The sequence below is a fragment of the Mesoplodon densirostris genome, chromosome 2 (genome assembly GCF_025265405.1).
Source record: "Mesoplodon densirostris isolate mMesDen1 chromosome 2, mMesDen1 primary haplotype, whole genome shotgun sequence".
In the NCBI taxonomy this organism is placed as follows: Eukaryota; Metazoa; Chordata; class Mammalia; order Artiodactyla; family Ziphiidae; genus Mesoplodon; species Mesoplodon densirostris.
Window position 1 is genome coordinate 116,534,499 of NC_082662.1, and position 19,841 is coordinate 116,554,339.

General features: G+C 56.3%; 1 protein-coding gene across 1 annotated transcript; it reads right to left on the reverse strand.

The window, feature by feature from the left end:
• Positions 1-174: 174 nt before the first annotated feature.
• On the reverse strand, positions 175-8,753 carry NES (nestin). Its single transcript, XM_060090757.1, has 4 exons — positions 7,809-8,753; positions 6,587-6,711; positions 4,711-4,784; positions 175-4,463 (listed from the first exon to the last, which is right to left on the reverse strand). The coding sequence occupies exons 1-4, from the start codon at positions 8,589-8,591 to the stop codon at positions 721-723; spliced, it is 4,725 nt and encodes a 1,574-aa protein (XP_059946740.1). The 5' UTR covers positions 8,592-8,753; the 3' UTR covers positions 175-720.
• Between the last annotated feature and the right edge of the window lie 11,088 nt (positions 8,754-19,841).

A 19,841-nucleotide genomic window follows, 5' to 3' on the forward strand; every position in this document is an offset into this window, starting at 1 on the left:
CTGCCTGCAGCCTTTGTCTGCCTGCCTTATCTCCCCCATGAGGCCTTCCAGGTCCTCCTCTCCTCAGGAGGCAGCCCCTCCCTAACACTAGCATCTCCTGCTTCCTCCCCCAGTTTCTTCTGCTTCTGTGTCAGCCCTGAGGCCCCCCTGAATTGAGGAAGGAAGAGTCCAGACTTTACAGGCGGAGGCATTACTTTATTCAGGCAGGGAAAAGCCAGATGGGGCTACAACATGGCAGGCATATGGGGGGTCAGGACATAGGAGCACCCCCTTACCCCCATTAGCCACCAGCCAGACATCCCATGAGGGTGCAGTGAAGAAGGGCAGAGCTGGTGAGCCCTGGCGCATGGACCACCACGGCCCCCTCCCCATGGAGGAGCCACTGGGCCCCTGGCCTTTTCCAGCTGATGGGATGGGGAGGAAAGGGAGTGCAAGGAAAAGGGGGTGCCTAGTCCTACAGAGATTCAGCTGGCTTCAGCCTCGTGGAACAGTGCAGGCCGGATGTCCCCTTTAGCAGGGTCCAAGGGGCTGGGATCTATTCCCAGAGCCTGCATTCTTGGAACGGGTCCCTTTGCCACACCCATTGCACCTGGCTAGCCAGGCCTCTCGGACAGAAACCAAAGGGTCAAGAGATAAGTTAAGGGTGCTGCCTCCGAGCAGGGAGGGGCTTGGGGATACCCCCCTGCCAAGGACCTCAGTGCAGGAGGGGGTGCGCTTCCTCTAGTCCTCCCCTGAGGACCAGGAGTCTCCATCTCCTTCTCGCTGATTGAACTTCAGGAGCTGGCCTTGGCCCAGGTGAAGAGGAGCCCCTGCCCAAGGGGTCTTCAGGGCACCCCCCTCCTCCTCCTCCTCCAAGGGGCTCCCTTGGTCACCCTCAGGGGGCCCCGGTTTCCCCTGCCTTACTCCCTCAGACTGCTCCAGCCCGTTCACCACACCCCCATTCACATGCTCCAACTCTTCCTTCAGGCTGGGGCCCTGACCATTGACACCAAAGGTGTCCCCTACCTCCAAGCCCGTGTCCTCCACCCCACTGAGGGTACCCAGAGGGCCAGGGGCTTGGCCCCCCCTCTCCAAGGGAATAGCACCAGACTCTTCCTCTGATCCTGAGGCCTCCGTGCTGTCCTGGGACTCAGTCTCCAGGGCAGTCATGGGGGCGTCAGATGCTGCACCCCTCAAGCCATCATCCCAGGGGACACTGACATCCATGGTCTCAGACCCCAGGAGGTTCCCTCTCTGAGGGCCACTCAGGGCCGGGAGGCTGCCCACAGAGGGCCCTGCCCCCCACCGCCCTGCCCCTGGCTCCCTCCCCTCTTCTTCGTCTTCTTCCTCTCCCTCCTCCCCACTCTCTTCCTCATCTGCAAATCCATCAGATTCCCCATCCCGATCCCAGGCTGCAGGCTCCAGTAGCAGCTGGGGCACCTGGCCCAGAGGTTCTGCCACCTCCCCAGGGACCCCAGGAAGAAGAGAAGCCTCAGTCCCCAAGTCCTCAAATTCTTCCGACAGCTCAGAGTCAGGGCCACGTTCCTCCTCCTCATCTCCCCCCTCCTCCTCCTCTGAGGGATGGGCCCCAAGGCCCTCAGAGGCCAGGACTGCAGGACCCCAGCCTTCCTTTCCAGTCTCCTCTTGAGGGGAGGACCTCTGCTCTCCAGCCAGGTCCCACTTGGGGGAAGCAGGGGACCCGAGGTAGAGGCCCAGGGGAGTGGAGTCGGGAAGGGTCTCCCCTAGCTCATCAGCCTCACTCTCTTCTCTGCTCTCCTCCCCCTCCTCCTGGAGGCCTTCAGGGATTCCCCCAGAACCCATATCCTCCTGCTCACCCTCCACCTTTCCCAGGACCTCAGCCCTGCCTGCCAGCCCCCAGCTAGCCTCTTGGCTCCCCTCAGCCAGGGGCTGGGGCCCAGGGGCATCTTCAGGGATTGGGATGGGTGAGCAGGACTCAGTGGGCCGTGGGCTGGGGGGCCCCAGCACTGTTTTGGCATCCTCCTTTGCTCCCTCGGAGCTCAAGGGCCTGGGTTGAGGGGTATCACTTCCATCGCAGCACGAGGTCTCAGCAGGGAACATCTCCTCTGCTTCCTCAGGGGCTTCAGGCTCAGACTCCTCCCAGCCCCTGGCAGTCTCCAGTGGGTCTCTGCTCTTCCTGGGCAGTGTGGAGAGCTCTGGCTCCAGAGCAGCTGCCTCCTCCAGCTCCTTTCTGAGCCCTTCCAAGCCCTGCACCCTCTTTGCCTCCAAACCTTCCTTCCCCAGGGGTGGCTCCATCATCTCCTCTCTGGCCAGGCCGCCTGGGTCCTCCAGCCCTACCGCCTCCTGCTCCGGTCCCTGTTCCGCTCCTGCAGTCTCTAAGCCCAAGGTGACCTCTGGGGAGGCTCGGCCATCCCTGGGGGCCACATCTTCACCTTCCAACACTGGCTCTATCACCTCTGACACTCCCTGGGGAGCTGGGAGGCCCGGGGTTCCCACCTGCTCTGGCCGCTCTTCAGGGTCCTGGAGGCCCTCAGTGCCTCCCACCCCACTGGCTCCCTCAGCTGAGACCCTCTGCTCTTTGGGCTCAGAGCTCCCTGGCTGCCCCTCACCTGGGCTCCAGGCCTTGCCTGTGGCTGTCAGCTGCAGCTCCCCCTGGTCTACAGCCTCCCCCTTCCCAGCGAAGCTATCCCGTTCCCTAGGTTCCATCTCTGCCTCATCCTCACTGTCCACTTCAGGTCTCCCAGTGGGCGTTTCCTGATCCAGTTCTTGACCCCCCTGCACCATATCTTCCCACTTCTGCAGATGTGCAGAGAGTGGCAGCTCCTGTCCCTCCTCCTCCAGGGACCTCGGTGGCTCTGGATTCTCTCCCTTCTCCACGTTCTCTTCCTCTTCCAGATACCTCTGACTTCCCTTGTCTACCTCCTCTGGAGATCTCATATTCTCTACACTCTGCCCTCCCAGAGAGCTCAGTGATTTCTGAGTCTCCTTTTCTAGGGGTCTCAATGTGTCTTGGTTCCCTTCCACAGACCCCAGTGGTTCTTGACTTTCCTTTTCTAGAGGTTTCAACGTTTCCAGGTTTTCTTCTTCTGTAGGCTTTAGTGGTTCTAGAGTCTCTGTTTCTAAAGATCTCACTGCCTCTACACTCTCTTCATTTAGGGACCTTAATAAGTCTTGATTCTCTTTTTCGAGAAGTCTATCTATCTCCTGGTCTTTTCCAAGAGACTTTAGTGCCTCTGGTTTCACCTTTTCCAGAGGGCTCAATGTCATCTGGTCTTCTTTTTCTAGAGACTTCAGTGGCTGATTCTCTTTTCCTAGAGATCTTGATGTCTCCTGGTCTTCTTCTTCTAGAGATCTCAGTGACTCTTGATTCTCTTTTGCTAAGGGTCTCAATGTTTCCTGGTTCTCTACTTCTTGACATCTCAGTGGCTCTTGCCTTTCCTTTTCTAGAGCTCTCAATGACTCCAAGTTCTCCTCTTCTAGAGACCTCACTAATTCTTGATTTTCCTTTCCTGGATATAAAAATGCTTCTACATTTCCTTGAAGAGACCTCATTACTTCTTGACTCTCCTTTTCTAGTGATTGCAATGTCTGTGGGTCCTCTTTTCCTATAGGCTTAAGTAGTTCTAGAGTCTCTTTTTCTAGAGGTCTCATTACCTCCATCTCCCTTCCTTCTAAAGACTGCAATAACTCTTGATTCTCCTTTTCTAGAGTTTTTAGTGTTTCTAAGTTCTCTTCTTCCAAAGACCTCAGAGATTCCTGATTCTCCTTCTCTAGAGATCTCATTGTCTCATGGCGCTGTTTTTCCGGAGAAATCAGTGGCTCTTGAATCTCCTCTTCCAGAGACTTCAGAGTTTCTTTTTCCAAAGGACCCGGGGAGTCTTGGATTTCTTTCATGTCCTGATCCCCCTCTTCTTGCCATGTTTCCTGCTGCAAGCTGCTTATTACTTTGACCTCTACAGCTGTTTCTTTCTCTGCCAGCCCCCAGATTTGTCCTTCCCCTTCCTCCTGGAATCTGCTGGACTCTCTAGACCCACCAGGTTCTCCATTTTTGGCCTCTAAACTGGGATGGTCAGGGCTGAGGGCTGGAGCCAGGGAGGCATGATCTTCAGAGGACTGGCCTGGACTGGGCTCTTGTTGCTTGCCCCCAGGCTCCTCTGGTCCTGGCAGGACGCTGGCAGGGATGGCCACCTTGGCTTCAGCCCACACAGCTTCTGGAACCTGTTGCATGCCAATCTGTGGCTGGGGCAGGGAGAGAGGAGCATCCTGGGCTCTGATCTTGGCATCTGTGGCAGGGCAGGGAGCCTGAGGTGTGGGCGGAATGGGGGTGCTGGCCGAGGTGGGGGCATGGGCCTGAAGGAGTTCCTGGCTCTTCAGAAAGCCTGGCACAGGTGTTTCAAGGGTATCAGGCAAAGGTGAGGAGAGGGGAGTAGGGCTCAGGACAGAAAGCAAAGGTCCCAGACGCCGGCCCTCTGGGGTCCCAGGGAAATGCAGCTCCAGCTTAGGGTCTGGAAAGGTAGAGGAGAAGAAACGGTGTCAGCACATACAGGGTTGGGGTGGGGTAGGGGAGCAGCTACCACTTCTGGCAAGAGTGTCCTGCTCCTGCCTTTTATGGGCTGGGCTAAAAGTATGCTCGCTGCCATGGGGGACCACGGCGTCAAGACTTAGACTGCTGCTTTTCAGGAAAGGCATCGTTCTGGGTGTGAAGAGGAAAGCAAGGTAAAGTTTTGGGGGGACCTTGGCCCCTCCTCTTACCCAGGAAGCTGAGGAAAGCCTTGGAACCGCTGCCAGGTGTCTGCAGCCGGGAGTTCTCTGCCTCTAGGAGGGTTCTGGGGACAAGAGAGGAAAAGCTGGGTCAGCCCTCTGCCCACCGGCCAGTCGGCAAGCCAGCCGGGGAAAAGTCACAGCTGAGCATGCGCGTCCCTGGCCTGGCAGGCTACCTCTTCATTTTCACCACTATCACACAAAAGCCACACGCATACTTGGCTCTGCGCATGAAATCACATGGTCACATCCCACAGATATCACCCACTTGGTCACACAGAGTCACACACTTATTTGGGACACACAGCTGGACTCACAGACACACAAGCAGATTCCCACACCGTTGACACAGTGTACACACACACCCACACATTGCTTAGACTAGTCCCCTCCCAACCCCAGGCCTATGACCTCATCCTCCGTGTGGGGGGCCGATTCTCATGCTAATTGCTGCCTTTGTCCACACTGCCATCTGGAGGGTCTGAGAAGGGGGCTTCCCAGGGGAAGTGGGAATTCTCAGGCCGTTCCCATGGGATAGGCTCCCTCCTCCTTCTCCCCCAGGGCCCCCAGAGCTGGTTACAGACAAAAGGCAATGAATTCAGCTCCCTCTCTCCAAATCCTTTTCATGCCTCAAAACCCTGGTTAAGCCTGCGCAGTCCTTTCCCCTCAGTGGTTTGATTTAGGGGTCAAGGCCCTCATCTTGGGATCTCTAAGTACTCTGGATTCCAAGCCTTTCAGGGCAATGGAGGCTTTCGTGTACATGCCCCTGCCTTAGTGCCCCATGGGGACTGAGGAGGAGGGGACCTATTGCGGGGGAGGGAGGACCAATCAATTCAACAAGTTATCCTGAACATCTAGCTCCTCTGTGCTCTTCTTCATGATCTGAGTGTGGTTAGTATTTTCTATGGTCTCACCTCTGTCCTTCTCGATGCAGCATCATGCTCCCTGAGCTCTGTGCCCCATGGAGGTGGAGCCCCTCTCTTCTTCATCCCTAGATCCTCACCGACCTTCCCTCTCTGGGCACTGCCTCCCCTCCCCTCCTTAACCTGTCCCAGGGCCCCTGCCTTTGTTTGCCTGTGGATTCTGGGGGCACTGTCCTCATAGCCTGTCTAGCCCTGGCTCCACACTGCAGGGTTGCGGTACGCAGCCCTTCACAGTAGCAAAGCCCCTTCCTCAGGCTTCATCAGTGGACCCTTGGCTAACCAGGCCAGTTTCCCAGAAACTGGGTTTGCCCAAGGCCACAGAGCCAGAGAAGCAGCACTTCCTTGGTCCCACCCTTTCCTGAGCCAACAGGGAATGTGCTCAGTAGAAGGGCTGGGCAGGGCCAAGGGCACTAAGGCTCGAGAGAAGCCAGGCCCCAGGACATTCAGGATGGAAGGGACCTTGGCTGTCACCCAGCCCATCTCCCATCCTCCCGACAAGGAGACTGAGGCCCAGGTCAGGTGGCAAGTCAGTGCCACCAGCCCACACCTGCAATTCCTTCTTCCTGAGGCTGCTCAAGGACATCACCCTCTCTGTGTGAGCACACACACAGAGACTGGGCTTTTCAGCCCCTTGGGGTAAGATTCTGGATATGGATGACCCACACGTGTCCAGCCCTCTCCTTTGAGGCTGTCCCACTCAGCTATATCACCTCTCCTTGGGGGATCTCCTGGGCACAGGACGCTTCTCTGGCCCTGAACCCACGAGAGAGCAGGTGGGCTTAGGTGGCACACGTCGTGGTGTGGAAGGGATCAGCCTAGAGTCCCGGGACCGAGCAGTGGCAGAGCCTCCACCACCCGTGGCTCTGGGCCTCTTCAGCCAAGGAGTCTGCCCCTGCATGCATGTGTGCATCTGTGTGCCTGCATGGGTCAGGGTCAACCTGTACCTGTATGTGGCCACCTCCAGGCTGAGGGACATCTTGAGGTGTGCCAGCTGCTGCCGACCTTCCAGGACCTGGGCGATCTGGCTCTGTAGGCCCTGTTTCTCCTGCTCCAGGGCCTCCACGGACAGCTGCAGAGCAAGCCACAGGCAGTCAGTGAAGTGACGGGGTCCTTCTGCTAACTTACCTGCATCCCCCTTGGCTGCTACAGCAGCATCTTCTGCTCCCTGACTAACTTCTCTGCAGAGCGAATTCCTGCCTCCCCTACCCCACTTCCCGCCCAGAGAACCCCCTTCTGAAGCCCCCGAGAAGAGGACAGTGGCCCCTCTCAGCCCTCTCCCACGGCCTGGCTCCTCCTCTGAGGATGCTGATTAAATGGTAGCACATGCTGCTCAGAATTCAGCTCCCACAGGAAGGGGGAGGTGAGGGAGGAGAGGAGATGGCTTACAGAGAGGAGGAGAAGGAAAAAAGTGGAAGCAGAAGGAAAAACAATTAATCACCAGGCCTGGAGACTGCAGGACTGGAAGCCAAACAGCCCGGGTCCCAGTCACTGTCTCCTGCTCCCCATGCTAGGCCCCCATCCCCTCCACTTCCCACATGTTCTGGAATCTTTCTCCTCTGAAGGGGGGGGAGCATGGTGAGACCTCTGTCTGGCCCAGGCAGGAGGCTGTTTTCTCAGCTGCTGGTCACATCTGCGCAGTGTGAGGGGGAGCAGCTGTCCCAGGCCTCTGGAATGTGCTCAGGAGCCGAAAAGCCCAGACAAGGGAGAGAAGGGCTGGTGGCCCCCCATCCAGGGCCCCTCACCCTCTCCTGTCAGGGGGAGGAGGGCGGCTGGGAAATTGGAGACTCTTGAGTGGCCAGACCATCAGATCAGCACTGAGAGGGAAAGTTCTGAGCGTCTTCTGAGCGACAGTAGGGCCTAGGGAGGGGTCCAGGGGGCATCAGGGTACGAAGGTGCCATTTAGACAGTGAGGAGGCTGCTGCAATGTCTTGTGCCTGTCTGCCCTTCGAAGGGGTGTGCTTTGAGGTCTGAACCTCCATCATTCCAGCCCTACACTAGACAGAGTTGTGAAAGTCTAGGACAGTGGCACCAGGCATGGTTTTCTAAGAAGTGGCCCCTGAATCTGCAGCCACCACACCCCCCACTTCCCACTCCCTTTCCCAGGTCTCTGATCCCCAACGGGACTTCCTGAAGCCTTGTCTTGCCCAGGCCCCCAGGCTTCCTCACCTGGAACTGCTCGGTAGCCCGCAGCCGCTCCTGCCAGCGGCCCTCCAACCTCTGCTCCAGCGCGGCCCTGCGCTCCTGGAGGCCGCTGCGCTCCGCTTGGAGCTGCTGCAGCTCCAGGCGACCCTCGCGGGCGCCCTGCAACGCGTGGCCCAGCCGCTCGCGGGCCTGGCCCAGCGACGTCTCCATGTGCGCCACGCGCTCCTGGTAGCCGCGCACTGCCCCGCGCCACGCCTCGCCCAGCCGCCGCGCCAGCTCCTCAACCTCGGGGGCCGGCACGGGGGGCCCGCGGGGCGGAGCGGGGCCGCGGGGGGCGCAGACAGCCTGAGCGTTCAGGCCCGCGCGCTCCTCCTCGTGCGCCGCGCGCAGAGCCTCCAGCTCGCGCTCCAGCTCCGCCGCCTGGGTGCTCAGCCAGGCCTGGGCGCACTTTTCGGCCTCGACCGCGCGCCGGCTGCGGGCCGTCTCCTCCGCGGCCCGCTCCCGGGCCAGCCGCAGCTGCTGGCACCGGCTCGCCACGCCCTCCACCTCTTCTTCCAGGTTGTCGCGCGCCACCTCGGCCGCGCGCTTCTCCCGCCAGCGCTGGTCGACGAGGGCCCGCAGGGCCGCCAGCTCGTCGTCGGCACGGGCCCTCCAGGAGGCGTCCCCGGCCTGTGCCCGGAGACCCCCGAGCTCCGCGCTGAGCAGCTCATTCTGCTCCTCTAGCGCCTTGACCCGGGCCAGGTAGGCCTCCAGGCGCCGGTTGAGCTCCCACATCTGAAAAGATTCCTCCCCCAGGCAGCCCTCCATCCTGCCCGTCTGATCCACCGAAGGTGGAGAGAGGCGAAGCACCGGGAGAAGCCAGCAGCTCTCAAAGCTTTTAGGACGGAAGGGTAAAGAAGACGGATGGGGACAATGACGGGGCGGGGCGAGGAGCAGCTGAAGCGACTGAGAGTCGGGAGTGGGAGCGAGGCTATTCATACTCCCGCCAGCCTGGCGGGAAAAGGGGCGGGACCCAGGCCTTAACCCCTTAGAGTTCAGAGAAACGACGGCAGCCTTTGTCCCCGTGCCCCCGGTATGCTGGAGAGTGAAACCAAAGGAAAAGCCATGCCCGGAGAATCCGATCCGATGGTGGCTTTCAGGGGGAGGAGGCCGTGAGGCAAGGTCAGAACCCCAGATAAAAGCAGATTATACACAGAACTGAGCCTGTGGAGGGGGTGCCAGGGGATTCAGGCCTGCGAGGGGGTGCGAGTCTCAGTTACTCAGCGCATCCAAGAGAGCTATCACTTACTGAATTCCTCTAAGACTCAGTTTCTTCATCCATAAAATGAGAGTGATGATGGAACTGTCATGGGACTGTTGAAAAAATAGATGTGGCCATGTTTTTCGTAAATAGCAAAGGCTCACCCTCCTGAAATACTGGAAGAAGGCAGCATTGCAGAGAGAAGTTAGAAGAGACATTGCCTGGAACACAAGAACAAATGTGTCCTACTGGGAAACACCCCATATGCACACACACCCTATTTCCTCAGTCTCCACCAGAAAACGAGAGAGCAGGCAGGCAAAAGGATGTTCTCCCCATTATTCACCTCCATCCTTTCTATTCATCTCTCATATAACCTGAGGTTCTTATACCCACTTTTTAGGTAATGGAAGCCCCCCCGCCCCTCCCGTTTGCAGGGAAGGACACCCCATCCTGGCCTCGTTGTCAGGGATTTTTGGGCAGAGGGCGCCCCCTGGTGGCTCACAGACCGGGCCAAGAAGAAGAAGCAGAAAGAAGAGGCATCTCTTGTCACAACTAGTCCAAATTTATCGAGCCTTTGTAATATGCCAAATCATGTTCTAACATTTTATTTACGTTATCTGACTGAATCCTCAAAACATCCCTTTGAGGGTTCCACAGTTCAGGAAACGAAGAGCTCACTGAGGGCGGGAGTAGCTGGGAAGGCCTTCTGGAGGAGGAGGGGTCCTTGCACTGGGTAGTGAGGGAGGTGGGATTTGGGGTTTGTAGTGTAAAGGGGAAGCAAGGTCCGAGGGAGAGGGCCAGGGATAATGAGACTGAGGGGGGTCTTTGGAGAAGGAATTTCTGCTCATGTAAATCCAATTTAGCTCTACAAGTGTTAATTGAGACCTACTATGCGTCAGCACTCTGTCCCAGCCCTGGGACAGTTTGGTAATGTGAGGGCAACAGCAATGGTGGTGGAGGTAATATTATCATAATACTTAGCACCTGAGGTATCCACAGAGACCTGGGGGAGCACAGAGAATGGAGAAGGTTTTCTGGAAAGGGGGTACAGCAGGGTCAATGACCAGGAGGCCATGCCACCAGGCCAACTGGACTTTGAATTCACTAACATATGTGGAGCAGGAAGGGAGGGGCCGGTGGGCGTTGAGTGGGGGGATTGACTGAGACTTAGTGCAGACCGGGAGGCTGAGGCTTCTCCATCCCCACATTACCTCACAAATCCTGCAGTTTGGTTTGGGCTGGGGCATCCCAAAAGTTGTGTCCAGGGGAGGTCACTTGGCATCTCTCCCTCCTCTTTCACTTCCTGGCTGTGGGGAGAGAGAAGCTGAATACTTGAGATCCCTGGGATCGTCCAAGGGGGGGGGGCGTCCCCTGGAAATGTGGGGTGGCACTGGTGTGGGGAGTTTCCGGCCTGGGCCTCTCACTCTCACCCAGAGGGGAGACATTTGGACTATGTCTCATGCAAAGAGCACTGGGTCTGACTTTTACACTTTCTAGCTGAATGACCTTAGGTAAATCACATAGCTTCTCCAACTGAGCCTCAGTTTACCTGTTTGGTAAAGGAGGTTAATACTTACCCATCCCCAGGCGTTTGTTCTGAGCATCAGCTAAGACCGGGTATGTGGATGTCTTTGTACAAAGCCTTTTTGAGGACCATCACCATGAAAGCCATCAAGCTAGAGCAAACCCTTCTCGTGAACCACTCTTGGTGAGTTTTGGGAATCTTGGAAGGCAGAGATGATCTGAAATGCTGGAGAAAAGTGGGATGTTGATTTTTTTAAGGCAGGAGAAGGTGGGTCCCAGCAACCACAGCTGGTGGAGCTGACACCAAGGCCCAGACAATTCTAAACAGATAACTGCTATTTGAGGCAATGAGAAGCTGAGGAAAATGAGGACTTCCATGGGACTGGGGGACACTCAATGGGCACAAGGTGGGCCAGGTGTCCTATCCTCCCTCGGGGGGTTGCATTGTTACTGGGATTTTTATGAGGCCTTTGCCTGCACTTCTTATGTCCCTGTGCCCAGGACACATGGACTGTGTGATACTACACTGGGTGGATACAAAGTTCAGTAGCCATCCCCAGAGATGTCCATGAGAAAGCTGAAGAGGGTTCTGTGGGCCCTCAGGGTTCTGTCCTTGGTCTGACGATCACAAGTTTTTATTAAAGACTTGGATGAAATCATAGAAGCCATATTGATCAAATCTACATATTATGCAAGAAATGAGAGGGTTTGACAGAATAGGAAAAAAAATGAACCAGATGACATTTAATAGGGATAAATGTAAAATTCTGCTTTAGCTTTCAAAAAAAAAAAAATCAACAGCATAAGAAAAGAAAAGAATAAAGCCTATCTAGTGAAGAAAACCTGGGGGTTTTAGCAGACCAAAAGCTTGTTATGAACCAACACTGTGATGTGGCCACCTAAAAAAGTAAAAAGGTTATAAGTGATTCATAGATGCAAGGCGTCCAGATCAGGGGTGGTGACATTCCCTTTGCCCTTCCATATTTGGAGTATTGTTCTGGACACAGTATTTGAAGAGGGACCTTGGCAGGTTGGAATTGATCCCTGAGGAAGATGAGCAGATGGTAAGGCAACTTGGAATAATGGCTGATGAAGAATTTCTGAATCTACTCATGTCTCAGGACTGCAGCTAAGTTCCGAAACTAAAAAATAATAGCCTCTGAGCACCACACGTATCCTAAAGAAAGTTGCCAGACTCACCTGGAAGGCTTCACCCCTGCCCCAGTCCCCAGGAGAGAAGGCAGGCGGAGTGCAAAGAGGCTGCACACCGCAGCACTGGATTGCAGGGTGGCCAGCCCTGGAGGGCAGGCTGCGGCTTCCCCTCCTCTGCTCAGAGGGGAAGGGTGATGCCCAATGAGGCGAGTGGGTGTGGACTTCCAAGGGGATGACTCCTCAAGGCCGGGCATCCGCATGAAGGGCACATTGGTGTCCGACCTCTGGGCAGCTGTCTTTTAGGGCACGGGGTTTGTTCATCTGGGTCTCACTAAGAGACACAGACACTGGAGAGGGATGGCTGGGAATAGAGGGGGCCACAGGGAGGAACAGGAGAGTTCTGTGTGCCAAGAGGACTCTGTGAAAGGAGCTCCCCATGGGGAGCAAGCTTTGGGCATCACCACCCCCAAGGGAGGTATGCATCTGAGGAAGGCTGACTGTAGCGCTGGGTAAGTGGCACTCACCCCTGTCTCCTCTGTCCTGCAGAAGAGAAGGAAGCCTCAGGGCGGGTCTGCCAAAGTGTCCTTAAGGGACAGAAGAGGGAGACCCAGCAGAATGTCATTGCAGGCAGTGGTCAGAGAGATCTAAAGCTGTTCTTTTTTGTTACCTCCCCTACCTCTCACTTCTTTGCCTCATAATACGGAGGCTAGGGCAGGGGCAGGACATAACTCTTGCCCCATCCCTAACTTGACCCCTCCTTTTTATCTCCCTGTCCCCCTTCTCTCTTCCCCTCCACTTCCAGGACTAGATGGGTCCTGCTGGACATGTGTGGCAAGGGGTAACGTCAGCAAGGGGTCACAAGTCTTTTGACAACAAGAAAAGAGACGGGAAGAAGGAAGTGAGTAGGTTGGAGACCAGATGGTAAGAGAGACGACAACTTTGGGAAGCTCTGTACCGAGAGATCTGGAGACATAGAGAGAGGGAGAGAGCGGGTGCCGAGGAAGCGATCAACAGAGCAGAGAGCTGGCCCAGGGACCCCTCCTGGGAAGTCTGGCTTTGGCCTAAGAGCTTTGGGTACTTACTGGCTGGACCCTGCCTTTCCATCCTGCTTTTCCCCATCCCCATGAGGGAAGCTTGGAGCTGGAGCTGGGTCTGGGAAGCAGAAATGTTCCTTCTCTCTTCATTTAGTGCACCATAGGCACTAAATAAATACTGTGAAGGAATCAAAAATGACTAATGTGGAGCCCTGTCCTCCGGAAGCCGATGGGCACGTTGGAGGACAGACGTGGGAACCATAGAGTGCGATCCGGGTAGAGAGGCGTGATAAACTGGAGGAGGGGGGAGGGGGCAAAGGAGGTGGCCGTGTGGTTAATTTGGGGCCTTTTCCCTCCAGGCAGCGAGGAGCCCTGAAAAGGTTTTAACCTCAACCATGGGTAACCTGGTGAGATCACTGTGAAGGACTGGGGCGGGCTGGGGGGAGATAGGCAGGATGGCCAATCAGGAGGCAGTTGCCACCTTTGAGGTGGTGAGACCAGAACCTAGGGGCGGAGTGGAGGGATGAGTGTGAGAATACTTAGGATGTATCGGTTCCAATAAGAGTTAGATGTGGGGGCTTCCCTGGTGGCGCAGTGGTTGAGAGTCAGCCTGCCGATGCAGGGGACACGGGTTCGTGCCCCGGTCTGGGAGGATCCCACATGCCGCAGAGCGGCTGGGCCCGTGAGCCATGGCCGCTGGGCCTGCGCATCCGGAGCCTGTGCTCCACAGTGGGAGAGGCCACAGCGGTGAGAGGCCCGCATACAAAAGAGTTAGATGTGGGACGGCGGGAGGGGACAGGGAAGATTCCCTTACTCGTGGCTTGGCCCTAGGGTGGGTAGGGAGGGAGGCGTGGGGAGAGGTGCAGTGGCTGCAAGATGTGCAGGGTTGGGGGTCACATTTAGAAGGATGATGCCGGAGTGGGCATCCTTTCTCTCTGTGACGCTCTGGGTCTGTGGTTTGATGAGCAGCTTGCAAAGCAGCAGCCACCCGCCTGCTCTGGCTCAGCTCAGGTTTCCACCCCTGCAAAGTAAAGGGGGCTGCAGTGGGGCACGGCCACCAGGCGCCACTATTGCCACAAGAAAAGCTACATTCCCTGGGGAAATCCTGTGATGATGATGATGATGATGATGATGATGATGATGATGGTGATGATTTTAAGCTATAATATCTAGGTAGTGGGGTAGGTAATATTATCATCATTATCTTTCATGATTTTCTAACAGAGGAAACAACCTAAAGAAGCTAAGTAACCTATCCAAGACCACACAAGTAGAACTTGAACTCAGAGTTCTGGCTCAGCCTGCACCTCCCTCTCTCTGGGAAAGAAGGTGATGATGGGGGGGGGGCGGGGTCAGGGGATGAGTCAGAGAGGACCTTGTGGGAAAGTCTTTAATCTCTACCATCCCTCATGCTTCTCCTAGCATCTCACTCAGGGCCACCTTAGGACACACAGAACCAACCGGGAGATGTCTAACTTTGGACCCAAAACACTCTCCTCCCCTGGTTAAAATCATCCAGTCTTCACCCCACCAACACCCGCCCACCCACCCAGTTTTTAGGAGAAGTGGACAGAGAAGGCCAGCTGGGGCTGGACTGGAGCTGGAATCAGGGAGCTAGGGTTGGCTTGGTCTGGGATCCCAGGGCAGATGCTGAAGGTGCCATCTGTGTTTGGTGGTACCTTGATGCCCTGCCTACACTGAGCTCCCATCAGGTGTTTGCTGACTGACAGTCCAACCGCACGCTGGTCTGGCCACACTCCAGGGCTGAGTTTGACTCCGAGCACCCTGCTGAAGGAGGGCACAGACACGCCGTAACGTGCCCACTGAAGGACCAGGCACTTGGACGAAGTGTGGTGAGGATGTCAAGAGCATGGGCTCTGGTGGCAGACCTGAGTCCTGGAGAGACACTTAACCTCTCTGAGTCTCAGCTTCCTCATCTGTAAAATGGCGGCAATAATACCCACCCAACCTGAGCACAGAGAGCTTGCCTCTCAGTCTGTCCAAGCGCCTGGTCCTCCACAGGTGTTCAGTGTGTGTTTGTGAAATGAATAAATGAGTGAATAAGGTGGGGTGTGTTAGGTTGTTACTACCCATGCTGCTGCAAACATTCTTGGCCGGGTCTCCTGGGGCCTGTGTGTGTCCCATTCTCTTCGGAGCCATCTGGAAGGGAGCTGCTGGTTGGAGGGAAGGCACATCTTCAACTCCACTGGACAATGCCACAATGCCACATCTTTTTTTTTTTGGCCACGCAGTTTGCGGGATCTTAGTTCCCCAACCAGGGATCAAACCTATGCCCTTGGCAGTGAAAGCCTGGAATCTTAACTACTGAACCACCAGGGACTTCCTGCCACACCTTTTTTTTTTTTTTTTTTTTTTTGCTGTACGCAGGCCTCTCACTGTTGTGGCCTCTCCCATTGAGGAGCACAGGCTCCGGACGCGCAGGCTCAGCGGCCATGGCTCACGGGCCCAGCCGCTCCCCGGCATGTGGGATCCTCCTGGACCGGGGCACGAACCCGTGTCCCCTGCATCGGCAGGCGGACTCTCAACCACTGCGCCACCAGGGAAGCCCCACATTGTTTTTTAAAGCGGGCATACCAGGTTACTCTCCACTAACAGTGTGCAAAGAGTTCCGATTGCCCCACATTGTCTTGGTACTGTCAGGTTTTTTAATTTTTCACAGTCGTGAAGTGTGTTCATTCAGTACAATTGTGGAAACGCACCAGCATGGATGAACCTCACAAACATCATGTTGAGAAGAAAAAGCAAGCTGCAGTAAAATCCACATGGCAGATGCCTTTTCTATCAAAGTTCAAAACCCTGCAAAACAATGTGTTATCTGGAGATATGTACGTATGTAGTAAAAACATTTTTGAAAGGCAAAATCATGGTAAAAATAAAGGAGAGGATAGTAGTTCCCTCTGGGGAGAAGGGAGGAGATGCAAGGTGGGTGGAGAGGTACACCACTGTGCGTAATGTAGTTCTTCATTGATAGAGTATGTGAAATATTTGAAAATAAATACATACGGTGGGGTCATCTGAAGTGCCTGAGGGGCTCTTGGGTAAAAGGGCCCAGACTTTTCTTAGTGGGTCCAGAGATCAGAACCAGTCCTGATGAGTAGATGCTATGGGCCCAGATGCCAGCCCAGACAAAGGAGATGGCCACAGGACTTGTTTCTGTCCTGGAGCAGGTTGCCACCAGAGGGAGTGTGAGCCCCGTTACTGGGATACAGGACAGCTAACCACTCTAGGGTGATCCATTTTGTGATCTGTCCTAGAGGACCTTGGTGGCTTCTTCAACCCTGGGGATTCCAACACTCTAGGAATGAACAACAATCCATCTGGACCCCAGGGCCCCGCTCCTGTCCTCCCTGGAGAGCTGCAGTTCCTGCCCTGAACTATTGCCAGAGGGTTCTCTTTATTCTGGCTGCACCGCGGCTCGCGGGATCTCAGTTCCCCGACCAGGGATCGAACCCAGGCCATGGCAGTGAAAGCCCAGAATCCTAACCACTAAGCCACCAGGGAACTCTCTGCCAGAGTTTGGTTCTTTGAGCCAAAACAAGAGGCCTGGAAATTAATTCCAGGAAGAACTTGCCTGTCTTGTGGGATCAAACAGAAATGGAGTGGGATAAGGGAGAGGAAGAGGCAGTGGGCTCTTGGCCACTGGCCCCTCCCCTGGTCAAATAAGAGAGGGGCCCCAGGGCTGAGGCTGGGGCCAAGGAGTGACTCCTGTCCAGTGCCTCCTCCCCAGGGCCCTCTGAGTCTTGCCCCAGCCATGCCAGCCGAAGGGGAAGCTCCCATGGAGCCCTTGTCTCAGGAAGCCACCAAGTGGAGGCAGGACACCGGGACACCTCCCGCCTCATCTATGGGGGTTTGGGGGTCAGGCTGTCTTCCTGCTGAGAGTCCAGGGTGGAGGGACCCACTAGGGAGGAATGTGAGGGGAAGGCATTTAGCAAGTCTGAGGAGATTGGATAAAGGGTGGGAGAATGAGGGAATCTGGAGGAGGTGTTGGTCTATGCAGGGCAGCTGGGGGGAGGGGGAGGTATATTTATCTTCTGAGCTTGTGGCATTAAAAATAACCAGGGCCCCTGAGTAACCCAAGCTCCCAGATTTCTATGGCAGGGTGGAGGCCATCAGTGGGGACTAGAAGGGCAGAGCGAAGAGGAAGCAGAGGATGGAACCAGAAAGGTCTCCCACCCTGCCCCCCCAGCCTGGGGCTACTGAGGGCAGGGACTGAGCAGACTGGTGCCCCTAGGGCTGGCTGGAGGGGGCAGGGAGGGAAGGAGGAGGGGAGCGGGGAGCCAGGCAGGAACAATGCTGGCACTCAGCCAGGAGCTGGAGTGGGGACTGAGGAGAGAGGAGGGAAGGGGAAAGGATGAAGGGTGGAGAAGAGAAAAAGAAAACAGAGCTTAGAGAGGTGGAGAAAGTGTCCCCACGTGGGTGCGCCCACACTACTCCTCTTCTGAGTCCCTAAAGCTACTTGAGGAAAGGAGCCTGTCCTCTGAGTTCCAGCCCCTTGAGGAGCTGAAGCTACAGCAGGGGGAACTTCAGTTAGCCTTTAGGAAGGACTTCCCTGGAGGAATGGGGGCAAGGGAAGGAGTGAGCCAGAGAGGATTGTGGGAGGGTGCAATCTCTCCTTCTCTGTTAAGTCCTGGGACTCAGCTGGGTTGTGGCCCACGTTCTTGCCCTGAGACAGGCTGCTGGAAGGATGACCTCACCTTTCTGCCTCTGTTTCTGCAGTTCCTTGGCTGGTTTCTGAGTCAGGGACTGTGATGACAGAAGGACAATTACAGGAAAGTTTCACTGAAAGATTAGCCTCTATACCCAGCTGTGAGGAAAGGGGCTGGAGCTGAGACCTGGGCAGCCTGATGGCAGAGGCTGAGGATGGCACGAGAGGGCCCTTCTGACACCTTGTCCCACAGAGCTTGCTGTGGGGCGTCCCATCCCGGCTCAGCTCTGGAACTGAGGGCAAGGAGCGGGAATGACGTGCTTGGCACATACTAGGAGGCCGGGAAATATTTCCTCAGTGGATGAGAGGATGGATGAAAGTCAGGGACTGCACTGGTCCTGCTCAGCACAGGGTCTGGCGAATAGCTGATGCTCCATAAATGTTTGTCGAGGGCATAAATGCTGCCCATCTGGCCAAGGCCAGGCCTGAGTCCTGCCTTTGTAGGCATCCCCGAAAACAGTAATGACACCTGTGCTGTGGTTGAACCAAGAGGAGGATGGTCTGGTCCTTGGGTCTCCTTACACTTAGGTATACCCTGGGTGGGCTGAAATGAATTGGGGGCTGGATCATCAGGCCTCTGAGGAAGCTCCAGTGTCCCGCCCTGAAGCTGGGCCAAGTGAGGGTGGCTCTCCTTCCCCAGGCAGCTCTGGGCTGAGCCCAGGATCCCCTGCCCTTAGGCTCCTGCGGAAACTTTAGCCCATAATCCCCCACCTGAGCCTGAAGGGCTCCCACAGCTGTCCTGGCCTCATAATCTTCAGTCCAGAAGGAGATGAGAGGCCCAGCAAGGAGCAGAGGCTCGCCCCCCTTCCAGGGTGAGAGATGGAAGAGAGCCTATGGGGAAGACTAACACTTCTCCACCCTGGAGCACCCACTTCCCCGGCTGGGGAGAAAGAGGATGTGGAGGGGTCCTGCTGACACCTGTTGGGACCAAGTAGACCCCTCTTAATGTGACCAATGATTTCCCTGCTGCCTGAGTGATCCCCCAAGCAGGCCACACCACTTTCTGGTCCTCAGTTTCTTCTTGAACAAAGGAGAGGCATGATCCCCAAAGGCCCTTCCTTCTGGGACTCTGTTCTCTGGTTCTACAATTCCCAGCTTCTAAGATTCCACCTTGGGGCAGCCGGAAGGGAGGGCACGTTGCCGAGGACTGTGCAGCTGTCAGGCTGCTCCGGCTTGAGTCACCAGCTTGAATCCCAACCTGACCTGACACACCTGCTCACCTCAAGGAGTGGGGGTGGGAGCTGAGACCTGAGTCCCGTCACCTCCAGACACCCCCAGATCTCCGCTGATGGCTGCCAGAATTGCCTTCCTCTTTGCTTTTCTGAACTACTCCCCTGAAAGTGGCTGGATCCCCTGGGGGTAGCTGGGAGAGGCTGGCCAAACCTGTGGAGGGCTGGGACAGGAATAAGGTTTCTGGGGCGCTGGCCAGGGGCAGAGGTCAGGCAGACATTTGGTGAGGAGGCAGAAGAATGGAGGAGACGACCTTTTAAAGTCCCTTCCAGTTGGAGGAGTCGGGCATGCAGCTGCAAGGGATGAGCAAAGGACCAGAATGTCATGGGAAATGAATGATGGTTCACGAGGAGACCAGGGGCTGGGGTTAAGTGGGGTCCACCCTGTCTCATCCTACCCCCTTTGGTGCCAGTGACTGGGCAAGGGGCTGACCCTGCTGTCTGGGAGCTATTGTCACAGCCCTGTGGGGAGCGGGCGGGGAGCGGGGGAGGAAGGGGCAATTCAGGCAAACCCCACCAGCCCACCAGCCCAAAGGGAAAGGGGAGCAGAGACGGGAGGAGAGGGACCGGGGTTCCTGGGACACCCAAGGAAGAAGACGAGGGAGGGGCACTGCCCCCTACAAGCCTACTCTGAGGAGAACTTCTCTTTGAGTGGGAATAGGGCTGGGAAGGAAGGTGGGACTGGACTGTGGCAGGGATGACGAGGAAGGGGCCAGGCCACCCTCGGGTGGGCCTGGAGTGGGGAGCTCTTGGCAGCCCCGGCTGGGAGTGAGGGTGCTGTCAGCCAGCCAGGTTTCTGCCGCTGCCTGGGAAGAGCCCAGCCCAGAGATCCTTATCCAGGGCAGGGACAGAACTGGTTTCTCGTCTGGCAGCACCAAGGGGGACAGGGGCAGGAAGAAGCCAAGAGGTCAGGAGGGCAGTGGCAGGCTTGAAGGAGAGGTGGGAGGACCTGACCTGGGGACCCCTGACCCTCACTAGAGCAGCAGTCTCAACCACTGGGGGACCTCCGTAGGCATCGATTTTGCATCCTATTTGCATATGACGGATTCACTTTCTAGACAGATTGAAGGTCCCCCAGCTGTCCCTGTCCTGCTATCCTGTCCCTTGTCTTTCTCAGGTATGACTGGCCCAGGCAGGAGAAATCCCTGG

What these genes read in the sequence shown, in the direction of transcription:
- NES (XM_060090757.1), bottom strand. Translation starts at nt 8,591, where the DNA reads ATGGAGGGCTGCCTGGGGGAGGAATCTTTTCAGATGTGGGAGCTCAAC. An exon ending in GGGCTACCGAGCAGTTCCAG is followed by an intron (nt 6,712 to 7,808) that starts GTGAGGAAGCCT and finishes CTTGCTCTGCAG; the next exon opens with CTGTCCGTGGAGGCCCTGGA. An exon ending in CTGGAGGTGGCCACATACAG is followed by an intron (nt 4,785 to 6,586) that starts GTACAGGTTGAC and finishes TCTTGTCCCCAG; the next exon opens with AACCCTCCTAGAGGCAGAGA.